Here is a 12,531-nt window from a genome sequence, read left to right on the forward strand (position 1 = left end):
AATGTTTTCTGATGCACTAGCTGGTGAATTGGCCCATTGGTGTACACAGGGGTGCTGGGTGGAAAAAATAGTATGTGATCTTGTGCAGTATGATAAGCATTAATTACATGAATGGAGGAAAACTGGCTTGGCAGCAGCACTGCTGAGAAGGATCTGGGAGTTGTGGTGGATCACAACTTCAACGTGAGTCAGCAATGGGATGTTGTTGCAAAAAAGGCAAATGCATTAACCGAGGCATAGCATGCAAGTCACAGGAGGTGATAGCTCAGTGGTTTGAGCGTTGGCCTGCTAAACCCAGGGTTGTGAGTTCAATCCTTGAGGGGGCCATTTGGGGATTTAGTTGGGGATTGATCCTGCTTTGAGTAGGGGGTTGGACTAGATCTCCTGAGGTCCCTTCCAACCCTAATAATCTATGATTCTATGATAGTACCTCTCTACTTGGCGCTGGTTAGGCCTCAGCTGGAGTACTGTGTCTAGTTTTGGTCACCAATGTATAGAAAGGATGTAGAGTAACTGGAAAGGATCCAGAGGCAAGTGACACAGAAGATCAAAGGGATGGAATGCAAGCCATATGAGCAATGGCTGAAGGAACTGGGTATGTCTAGTTTGGAAAAGAGGAGATTAAGGGGGAATATAATAATGGTCTTCAGATACACCTCTACCCCGATATAACACTGTCCTCGGGAGCCAAAAAATCTTACCGTGTTATATCGAACTTGCTTTGATCCACCGGAGTGCGCAGCCCCCCCCCCCCCCCCCCCCCCCGAGCACTGCTTTACCGCGTTATATCCGAATTCGTGTTATATCAGGGTAGAGGTGTACTTGAAAGGCTGCCATAAAAAGATGGAGAAGAGTTGTTCTCTTTTGCCACAGAGGGCAGGACAAGAGGCAGTGGGTTCAAATGATAGCAAAGTAGATTTAGATTAAATCTCAGGCAAAATGTCCTAACTAAGAACAGTAGGACAATGGAACAGACGCCTCGGGAGGTTGTGGAAGCTTCTTTGCTGGGGGTTTTCAAAGGGAGGCTGGATCCATCTGTCTTCAATGGTTTAGACACAACAAATCCTGCATCTTGGATGAGGGTTAGACTAGATCAGTGTTTTTCAAAGTTTGGGTCACGACCCAGTATTGGATTGTGGCATGTAAGGCACTGGGTCGCCTTGCTCAGCACCCAGGGACCCTAGCGGCTCTGGTCAGCACTGCCGACCAGGACGTTAAAAGTCCCGTTGGTGGTGCTGCTAAGGCTGGCTAGTGCCTACCCGTTCTGCCACTGCGCTGCGCCCCAGAAGCGGCCAGCAGCGGGTCCAGCTTCTAGGCCAGTGGTCTCCAAAGTGGGGTGCGCAAGAGGATCCTTGGGGGTGCACGACAGGAGGAGCGCTTTTTGGATGCAGTGTCTAAGGTATTCTTGTGTATACTTAAAGTTTTGTAAGTGTGCCAGACTTGGCCAGTGGTTTCCGCAGGAGGAGCGTTTTTTTTTTTCTTCTTCATCAGCAGGGGATGCATGCTCAAAATTTTTTTACTGATAGGGGTGCGCGATCAAAAAAGTTTGGAGAGCACTGTTCTAGGCAATGGGTATGGGAAGGGGGGCAGTGCCTGCTGGCGAGAGCTGTGCGGAGCCGCTTGCACGCCTCTACCTAAGAGCCAGACCTGCTGCTGGCCGCTTCTGGGCCACAGCGCAGTCTGCGGTGCCAGGACAGGTGGGAAGCCTGCCTCTGCACCTCGGCTGCGCTGCTGATCGGGAGCTGCCGGAGGTAAGCCTGCACCCCAAACTCTAGCCCTGAGCCCCCCCAAACCTGGAACCCCTTTCTGCACCCCAAGCCCCTCATCCCCAGCCCCACCCCAGAGCCCTGCCCCCTTCCCACACCCCTATCCCCTGCCCCAGCCCTGAGCCCCCTCCTGCACCCCAAACCCCTCATCCCTGGCCTCATCCCAAAGTCTGCACCCCTTGCCCCAGCCCTGAGCCCCGCCAAACCCTGAACCCCCTACTGCACCACAAACTCCTCATCCACGGCCCCAGCCCAGAGCCCTGACTCCCTCCCGCACCCCAACCCCCGTCCCAGCCCTGAGCCCCCCTAAACCTGGAGCCCCTCCTGCACCCCAAACCCCTCATCCCCAGCCCCACCCCAGAGCTTGCACCCCCAGACCAGAGCCCTGACCCCCCTCCTACACCCTAACCCCTTGCCCTGTTATACCAATAGAATAAAAACCAGCAGGATCTTATTAAGAGGGATAAGGCAAAGATGCCACATTTATTGTAAATATAATGATAAAGCAAAAGATAAAAGTAAACAACGTTGTTTGACCACTTATTTCTATCACTACTTATTCCTTATATATAAATACACACACATATATAGATATAGATTCATTCACACAATCATTCATTCAAGTTCTGTATAGGTGTTATAGTTACCAGCCTAGAAGTTGCTCATGCCAAGTTACTGGCCAGGTATCTTGGTCATGAGGATGGAGCGGAGTCTCCTGGAGGCTGGCAGCAGAACCAGAGACTCAAAGTCATCAGTCTTGAGAGTTCATTCTTATAGGATTTAATTCCTATGTTAGTCTATGGGAGCTGTTTCATTCTGCTGTTGCTGACTCAATCAGCAGATGGCACATTCCTGGACACATTCCTGGGCACATTCCTGGTGGCTCCAAACTGTCCAAAGTTTGTGTTTCTCATCCTTCCAGGTGATGGGGTGGATCCCAGTTTACCCTCCGGGGGTTCTGGTGGTCCACTTTACACATTCTTCGGCCGATGGATACTCCCTTTCTAGGCTGGCACCTCCCTAACCATTCATGTACATCACACATTCATCAACATACATTCCATATCTTAACCATATTTTAATTTACTGTCTCCACCACTTTCGGGGTGTGTGATAATTCATTTGAGACTCCGGGCCCTTTAATCACAGAGGGTGGGGGTCTGTTCCTAAGAGCAGTTGCTGTTACAATGAAGTGAAAGTCACTTAACAGCTGGAGGCTCACAGCAGGGGTGGTAACAGTGTTCACTTCAAGAACAAAGTCAATTAACTTGTTTGTAAGTTTTACATAGTAATAAAGTATCTTTCACAGGACAGATACAATCAATGGTTCTACAGATAGTAGTTTACAAGTTTTAACAGAAGACCCTAGAGATTTTTGTACTTGGTGAAACTGTTGGATTTTAAAGTGTGGGGGACAAATTATGGGGGGTCACTGTCACTTGGGGGAATCACTGTTAGTACCTTCTTTAATATCTCTACAGCCCCAGTCCAGAGCCCCCCCCCGCAGCCCTCACCCCCGCACTCCAACCCTGTGCCCCAGCCCTGAACCCCTCCCAAACCCCTCATCCCCAGCTCCGTTGGGTTGCAGGCATCAACAGTTTTCTTCAACGGGGTCCCCAGAAAAAAAGTTTGAAAACCACTGGACTAGCTGACCCTTGCGGTCCCTTCTAACTCTATGATTCTATGAATGAGTGGGCTGAATTAAGGTTGCACAGACAACCTTCATGCTGGCATGTCCTAATTCCTGAGGGCTGGGTTTTGCAATCTCATTTTGGGTGGTGGAGGGTTTAAAAAGCAAACTGAAAAAAACAAATATCTTTATATGGAACCATATTGACTCCCACATGGATCATCAGCAGAGTTGGAACCTTTAGATCCAGAGCACAAACCTCTGCCACTTGGGCTAAATGAGTAATTTATAGCACTGGTAGGTTATCTTCAGTGTAGGCCAGCCAGCAGAGAGAGGGAGATGAGGCATGTGCTTTGTCAGGGGGGTTCACAGCTATTTGCTGACAGCATAGGAGTGTTGAGACTAGGGCAGGGGTTCTCAAACTGGGGGTCAGGACCCCTCAGGGGGTTACAAGGTTATTACATGGAGGGTCATGAGCTGTCAGCCTCCACCCCAAACCACGCTTTGCCTCAAGCATTTATAATGGTGCTAAATATATTTTAAGAGTGTTTTTAATTTATAAGGGGGGGGTCGCTTGCTGTATGAAAGGGGTCACCAGGACAAAAGTTTGAGAACCCCTGGACTAGGGAATGTTGTGTTCCATTCCAGGCTATGGAGGAGAGTGTTCTCTAGTGGTTACAGACCCTTCTGCCCATGGCCCCTCCAGTTTTTACCAGTCTCACCTCCCTCACGTGCCCCTCTTGTCTCCTTGACCTAGTTTCCCTTCCCAACTCTTTTTGACTCCTCGTCTCAGTCTCAAACTCCCGCCTTCCCTCTCCCCACCTGCCTCTTTCCCTGTGTGCCAGTCTCCCTACTTGCCCTTCCTCAAGCCCAGCTCCTTGCCACTCAAGCAATTCCCTCATTCTTCCCCTTGCTGCCCGGGCTCCAGTAATGGGAGTTGTGGCACTACACCCCCGTATTCTTCTTGGAGATATTGTTATGATATGACTATGGCATAACTATGATGTATTTTATGCAAGATAAGGCATGTGAGATGTCATTGGAAAGGTTATGATTTACTGAATATGATTGTCCTATTTGTATTATTTTTGTATCTGAAGTTAGGAATATTGTCTATGCCTCTATTACAAATGTGTTTACACCTGGGGAATGCCCACTAGACAGAATGCAATCAGTGTGGATGGCCGGTTGGGAAGGGCCATTAAGGAAAACAGTAGGTCTTTGAAGATACTAATCTCCCACTGGGAAGCTTTCCTGGGGATGCTGCAAACAGCCTCTGAGTTATGGCTGCAGGGATGTGTGACCAAGTCATCTGGTACTGGACTCCCCATGATAATACTAGTATTTTTCCACTGACTGGGGGTGGGAATCAAACTGGGAGACAAAGAATTCCCGCCATATGCAAAAACTATTTAAGGCAGGGGAGTGACATCATTGTGGTTCATTCTTCATCGACTCCCTGCCCAAGAAAGAGGACTGCTGGAAACACCTGAGAACAAAAAGACTGGACTGGGGGGAAGGGCTGAGCTCAGGCGAGAGTGTTGTCTGGCCTGTGAAAGAAAGATCTGGAGTTTTAAGCTGCAAGCAAATGCAGCTTGTCTTCAAGAATCTCTGCAATCTACCTAAAACAACATTTAGGGTTAGAATTTGCTACTTATAACCAGTTTCTTTAGTATATTAAGCTTCGATTGCGTGTTTGTTTTATTTGCTAGGTAATCTGCTTTGATCTGTTTGCTATCCCTTATTATCACTTAAAATCTGTCTTTTGTAGTTAATAAACTTGTTTTTGTTTTGTTTAAAACCTGTGTGTGTGGAAATCATAACTTGAGGCAGAAAGCTGTGTATATTCCCCTCCACATTGAGGGAGGGGGCGAATTTCATGAGCTTAGGCTGTACAGTTCTCTGTGTAGTGCAAGATAGTATAATTTTGGGTTTACCCTCCAGAGGGGGTGTGCACTTGAGTACTGGGCAGTTCCTTAGCTGAGCCTTCCCATACAGAGCTGATCTCAGCATCTGTGTGTGTAGTTGCAGCTGGGTGTGTCCCTACCTGTATGTGTGCTGGTAAAATGCAGTCTGAAGCCTGGGGGAAGGCTTGACTGGCTTGCCTCAGCAATACAGCGTATAGCAATACAGGCTGATGGGTCAGGCGGGCTCAGTGGTACCCCAGTTCCAGGTGGCATCGTGAAAGGGGGTGGGGGGCCGTCACAGGAGTATTGTGAGCACAGGAGAGACAGTCTCCCTACTCTCAGTTCTTCTGCTTGGTGCCGCAGCAGTCGCTGGCCGGTGAAAGGAGCAGTTGCAAGGAAAGTCCTGCTCGGTTCCTGCAACCTTGGGGTGGAGTATGCTGAGTCACAGGGATGGTGCATGTGAAATGTGGTCAGACCATAGGAGCTGTGTGGGGACAGAGCATGATCAGTACAGATGGAATCTTTGGAGAACTTCAGGCCACTCTCTCAAGTCTCTAATGAGCATGTGCAAACTGAGATTTTTTTCAGAGGCTCTGAACGTGGACAAATTTGAGCAGATTTTCGCTAAGATTGCAAAAAGCATGTCCTGGTACTATGGCAACACCCGTGCCAAATTTCAAGTCCATGCTCCCAAGCATGGGAGTGTTAGAGCTTCTTAACAATACAGTTGTACGAATTTTTTAACATGGGGAAAAACAATATATTTTTCCCTGGTCTTGTTTATGGAAATGGTGGAAGCAGGGCCGGCGCAACCCATTAGGCGACGTAGGCGGTTGCCTACGGTGCTACAATTTGGGGGACGGCGACCGCGGTGGTATTTTGGCGGCGGGACCTTCCTCCGCCTCTGGGGGGGGCGGCATTTCGGGGCGGTACCTTCCTCCGCCTAGGGCTGCAGAAAAGCTGGTGGCGCTCCTGGGTTGAAGCATTGTCTGAAATCTTCCTCCCTCCCATCCCCTCACAAAAAAAAATTGTGGACAGCCGGCATGGTAAATTTCATCCCAAACAATTAACTTTGGCAAAGTTATAAGCAACTGAAAACAGGATCTTAAAATGGAAAGCGTTGGTCAACCTCAACTATACTGTGCTGCATTATCATTATTTGTATTGCAGTACTGCCTAGAGGACTCCAACTGAGATTGGAGCCCCATTTTGATGGGCATGGTACACTCAGTGAGAGACAGTGCTTGCCCAAAAGAGCTTACATTCCAAACAGACAGGACAGAGAAGGGATGCTGTTGAGGCTAGAATTAACTAGGTAAAGTTAAGAGAAGATTTTTCCGTTAATTGTGCTTAGTGGCATCCACAATTTGGTGAGAACTGGAGATGGTCATTTTAAATTTTATCTATGTGATGATTTAGAATCACTTGGTGCTTCTGTATAACGAGGCTTGGCAGAGCTCTATTTTTTTTAATAATTTCAACAGATAATCTCAATGTTTAATTTTAAGCATTTTTTCAATTTTTATCAATTTAAATTTTCACTGTTATGCAAAATTATGCATGTGGGTGTGTGTCAGACAGTGGGAGGGGGTCTGACAATGAATGACAATAGACATTGAGATTCAAAAAAATGAAAGCTTTATAATTGCTAAAACACAAATTGTCAACATCACATGTCAAAATATACAGAGTAAATATCTTTAAATCAAAGTCTAGTTCTCAAGCAGCATTTTTCTTACTTTGCCTATCTGTAAATTTCAATTATTATGGATGGAAATAGTTTTTTGTTTTTTGTGTGTACAGTGATACTTACTGATGAAAAATCTAATCCTTCCAAGCCTGTGTATAAGAGTTTGCTTTTTAACTGGAGCTTGTAATTTACTCTTTTTAACCCCCAACTGTAGGTAAAAGGCATGTGTTCAAACTTACCAAACCTTTCAGTTTGGCTCTAGAGCTCAGATGTATGAGGATGCTGGAAAAACTCTGGTTATTTGTACATAAATGAGCAAATCAAGTGCCAAGTTGATCTAGTACAGAGGAATAGGTCAGTAACTAAGGCACGGCTAATTTGGAGTTATGCTTGTCTGCATTGTCTGTTTAGCATGCAAGCTATTCAAAGCAGGAACTCCCTTTCATTACACAAAAACAACAAGGAGTACGGTGGCACCTTAAAGACTACAGACTAACACGGCTACCCTCTGATACTTCCCTTTCATTATGTTTATGTACGATGCTACTGAGGCATAAAAGACAGGTGTAAGTTAAAATAGCATTTCCGCTTCACTCATCCCTTTACCTTATAGTCTCTTCCTGCCCTGTTGGCGTCCAAGTTTTGCATATGTTTTTTTAAAAAGAAAAAGCAGGTGGAGTTGTGGGGGTTTTGTTCTTAACTGCACATTGTAATAAAAATAATTCTTCTTGAAAGAACGTTGGCAATTTATGTGGCATACTTACAACTCTTGTCTGTGTATGGACAAATCATCAGGAACTTAATCTCTTGGTGTCTTTGTAAGTAATTTTTGTTTTGTTAATGTAGTTTGCCCCACAGGCTCAGAGCTTGATCTGTAGCTGCTCTCCGCATAGCATCCCTCTGACTTCATGGGGAATTCTGCCTACAAAGAGTCTGCAGAGTCAGGCTTTTAGTCTCATTGGAATTGTCTTGTTGCCTGAACTGCAATTGTTCTCCCTGCTCCCCCGTCCAGTTTGCTGGGTGACCAGTAGCAGTAGACAACCCTATCGTGTGAATCATTAAGGCTGGTCTATACATATGGGCAGCTGTCTGAGCTACATGCTGATGCTTCTTGCTGCCCTTTTGGATATTTTTTCTTCCAATATCCAATTTTAAGTGGCAGCTGGAAAGCAATAAAAATCCATTTGAATTAAAACTAGAAATCTAGCATGCACCAAAAGACTAAAATGTTGTCCTTTTAATGTATTGCAACAGCGGTGAAGGCATATGTACAGTCTGTGTCTCATACATCCCTGTGTGCAAAAAATAAGATAATCTTGGATGAGCGTCTTCCATGATCTGTTCAGGTAGACTGACTCGATGGAGGGTGAAGTCATGCTTGATTTTATTAGATGTCATCAGTGCGCTGCGTGCTGTACAGATCATGAAGTAAAGCCTGGCCCCGATCCAAAAAGTTCGCATTCTAAGTGTATGTCTGAACAGTATTTTCTCAATGAACCAGGTTACAGAAGACTCTGATTCCAAGGCCCTGCATGCTCATTATTTCTTTATTTTATTAACATTTATTTTGGTGGGTTAACAATGATGGGTTCTGTGGAAGAAGTTTGCATAAGGAAGGAATAGTCATTTAATTTAATAGTTCTTACAATCTGCCGCATGCCCTGGACTAGCGGTTCCCAATTTTTCTTATTGCATACTGCCTTCCAGATCTACCAGCAGCCTGTGTACTCCTACCCTTCTCATCACTGATATTTTGTGTATTCTTCTTAACACTGTCTTTAGCCATCTGTCCATATTTCACTGTTACATACAGATATAGTTATAATGTGACATATACAACCAAACACCCTCTCCCCCACCCCAAGTTCTGAGCTCAGTTAGATTGGACAGTTGCTGGGCAACTGAACCCGTGGTGTACGGTGATTAGAGGTGAGGGCTCTGTACATCAGTGCCTCTGTGTATCTGTTCTCATTGGTACATCTTGAAGTAAATACCGTATTTTATATAACAAATTCCCACAGTGTTTTAAAGCTTTGTCTGAGTAGCCTATTATGAAAATGCAATTAATAAAATAAAAGTGACCATTACATATTTTCTCCTATGCACCCTCCAGAGGCATCTCACATACCCCCAGGGGTTCACATACCACAGTTTGGGAACCCCTGCTCTAGACTATAACTGAAGTCCATTTTTATCAACCTTGCATGATGGGGTCCAGGGAGAAAGAAGGTGTTCTGGGTATATGCTGCAGCGTGGAAGAATGAAGCTTGAAAACAAGCGTGGGACGAATTAGGCAAACTTATCTCAGCAGCCTCTAATAGGGTGACCAGATAGCAAGTATGAAAAATAGGGGTAGGGGAGGGGGTAATAGGCGCCTGTATAAGAAAAAGCCTGAATATTGGGACTGACCCTATAAAATCAGGACATCTGGTCACCATAGCCTTTAAACAGCCTGATTTTAAGTTACACTAAGGTCTCTTTATCCAGAAAGAGAACTGTGCGAAGGGGCCTTAGTGCTACTGAGAGGCATGCCTCTTTGTTCATGATGTTTTGTGTGATGCATGACACCAATATAAATGTTCATTATGGGAGGCAAAAACTAATGCCTGCTTTTTCAGCCTAGGGCTTGTGAGTCCACCAATTGGGTCCAGGGTGTGGGCATTTGTGATCACCTTCCTGTTCTTTAGCCAGGTGGCAGAGGCGTCCCCAAAATAAAGGAGATGGTGCATGAAACTCTTTTCTGTTGTGATATGGGTCATGTCAGGAAAAAGGTAGAGAAGCACATACAGTGGAACAACACTTTTCCTATTACCAAGAACTCTCTCTTCTTCCCCCACACCGTCCCTTGTATTTCCATTTGTGTATAGGTGATCTGCAGAAATTAGTAACCCTGTACATTGCAGAACCCTGGGTAGCTGGGCTGGCAAACTCCAAATCCCCATTATTTCCAACTCCCGTTGATCCAGATATCCATAAACAAGTTTGTGCAATATATCTTTAGGTTGCTTCTATTATCTTTTCTATTTATCTGGAGAAGGTGGGGGATAGAAATGCCTATACTTTTCAGTATTTTCTTTAGTTTTTCATAAATGCTCCAACCTTTGCTAGTTACAGCCCTTAATCTTTTATTTCCCCCCACCCATCTTTTAATTTTTTACAGGCTTTTTCGGATTGGTGAAATTAAACCACACGTCAGTAATGCTGGAGGAGCAACAGCCCGAGGTAGGGTTGTGAATAACATCTTCCCCAGTAGTGATGATAGAAGGCACTTGACAAGGCCCGGAATCAGCAAGGTACTTAAGCACATGCCCACTGTTATCAGCCCCAAGCATTCAAAAATCATAGGATTGTTTTAAAAATAATCAGATTAACCGTGGGTTCTTGTTATTTGATGTCCAGATTTGGGACCCCTAGGGTTTATTTTCAGGCTTTTCTCTGCAACTGGGAGGGGTAGAAATGTACCCTTTTATTTTTAAGTAAAAGCTGAGATTCTCACCTACTTACCTGACTTCAAGGGCTCATGGTAAAACTGTAAGAGTAACTTCAAGCATGTGAGCAGTCTCATTGTAAGCACCTTAAGTACCTTGCTGAATCATGGCCTAGATGCCCTTTGCCATCCTTGAATTCCTACTGTTTCCCTTCTTCTCTTTCAACTCACTTTCCCATGTTCCTGCAAATACTTTGATATGGAAGACAGTTGTGTGTGTGGAATAATCATAAAATTAAGACTCTGTTTCATCTGGCAAATAGTATTTACCCCCACCCCCCATTCAACCTCGTTATATTGATAAAGCCATTACAAATGGCAGAATTTAGTTTTTTTTATGCCTCATATTTGAAAAACATAATATGAAATATTATTAATGTTTGAATAGAGTTGCTTACTCTGGAAGGCTCAGAAAATGGGTACTCAGAGGCTGAGTGAGTACTTGATTATATTGATGATTGTATCCTGTCTATAAATATTCTTTTACTGCAGAACAAGTACGTTGTGCACTGCCTTGAATTACTTAAATTACTTAAGTCAGAAAACTGGTGGGGAGTTTGATTGCTGCTGGCTGGGGTTGAGAGCCTTGCTGCATCACAGTCAATGGCAAAAATCCCACTGACTTCACTGGGAGTGGGATTTCACCCCTAGTATTTAACAACTGAGAATTACTGACTTGACTAATGAAATGCCCCAAGGATTTGAGAAGTAAAACTTCCTTTCTAAAAGTAGTATAAAGCTTTCAACCATCAGATACGCTTTGTCTGTCCTTACTTTAGGTCTTATCAATTAAAGTGCCCCAAAAAAGGCACTGCTAGGTAAAAATATGAATTAAATGGGATCTGTGATGGGGTAGAGGCTGTTGAAACTGCCATATAAGATGAACTTGCAGTCAAAAAATACATAATTTACTGTGGTATGTGTTTGTTGGGTTGTTCATCTTGGTTCAAACTTGGATGCATAAAAGTAGCAGCTATATTTGTACTGAAGCACCTAAGTTGTCTGTGTTCAGAATTTTAAATATGGGTTTGGGTATTTAACTTTAAGCACCCAAGTTTGGAATTGTTTTTACTTCGGATCACAACGTGATAAATGTAAACTGTGCTAGAATTTCTGTAAGCAGAAATATTGTGGTATGAAAGAATAAGGTTAGAGGTGGTGAAAACCTCCTATGAGGCATTGTTTTGTTTTTTTGTAGGAAGAAACTAACAAACTTGAAGGTTTAAAAATAGGAAATGTACATCCTTTTGGAAATTACTTTGGTTATCAAGTAAATATTGGTAGGTGTTGATTTCATTACCAGCGCTTTCATTTGGAAGGAACTCTGAATAATTATTGATCCACATCTGGTCACTGGCGTGTGAACATGTTGATGAAGAATTCCAGATCCTCCCAACAGTTACCAGAAAGAATTGAAATCAAGCCCTTGCGTAAACATAGCTCGCAGTTGGGCTTTACTTTGTTTGTAGTATCTTTCGGCATTAATTATATTTCTCTGACTTGCTTGGATATTTGGTCAGTCCCAAAACACTGCAGGTTGAATTACAGGGAGCGTTGTCTGTAGTTGTGTGTTGTTAAAGCTTATATATTAACTACGAATCGAAGGGATTTTGCTAGTCAAAGAGCTGTCTCAAATATCACAAGTTGTAAAATTTTCAGGTAAATATTTGGACATCAAGTCAGATAGACCTCAATCCTTCAAAGAGTTACAGCTTGACTTCATGTCCCATTGACTTGAACTATTCATGTGTGGGAAGTAGCATGTGCATAAGTGTTTGCAGGATCAGGCCTTATTTTGTAGTCTCTCTGTCTCTCTCTCTCTCTCATACATATAACTTAAAATGGCATAATACATAACAGACCCTTTTGAATGAATGTAGATAGTTTGTGATATCTGATTTGCACTCTTCTCAGACTTCCAGTGGTACACAAGTTAAAAAGCTGTGAAATACAATGTTTCCCATAAGTAGCAATGCTTTTAGAATCATCTGTGCACAGTGGTTTCTAACACACACGATTCTTCTCTATAATGATTTAAAGAGAGTAGTCTG

General features: G+C 44.0%; 1 protein-coding gene across 2 annotated transcripts in view; it reads left to right on the forward strand.

The window, feature by feature from the left end:
- The window catches only part of TRABD (TraB domain containing), a 58,027-nt gene that overhangs the window by 11,984 nt on the left and 33,512 nt on the right, over positions 1–12,531 (forward strand). Inside the window, exon 2 of one of the 2 annotated variants that reach the window (XM_026648938.1) lies at positions 10,154–10,215. In XM_026648938.1, the coding sequence (XP_026504723.1) occupies positions 10,192–10,215 (24 nt within the window). In that variant the 5' untranslated portion in view covers positions 10,154–10,191. The other variant, XM_026648939.1, reaches the window with a different exon arrangement.

The sequence above is a fragment of the Terrapene carolina genome, unplaced genomic scaffold (assembly GCF_002925995.2).
Source record: "Terrapene carolina triunguis isolate 2854851 unplaced genomic scaffold, T_m_triunguis-2.0 Scaffold68, whole genome shotgun sequence".
In the NCBI taxonomy this organism is placed as follows: Eukaryota; Metazoa; Chordata; order Testudines; family Emydidae; genus Terrapene; species Terrapene triunguis.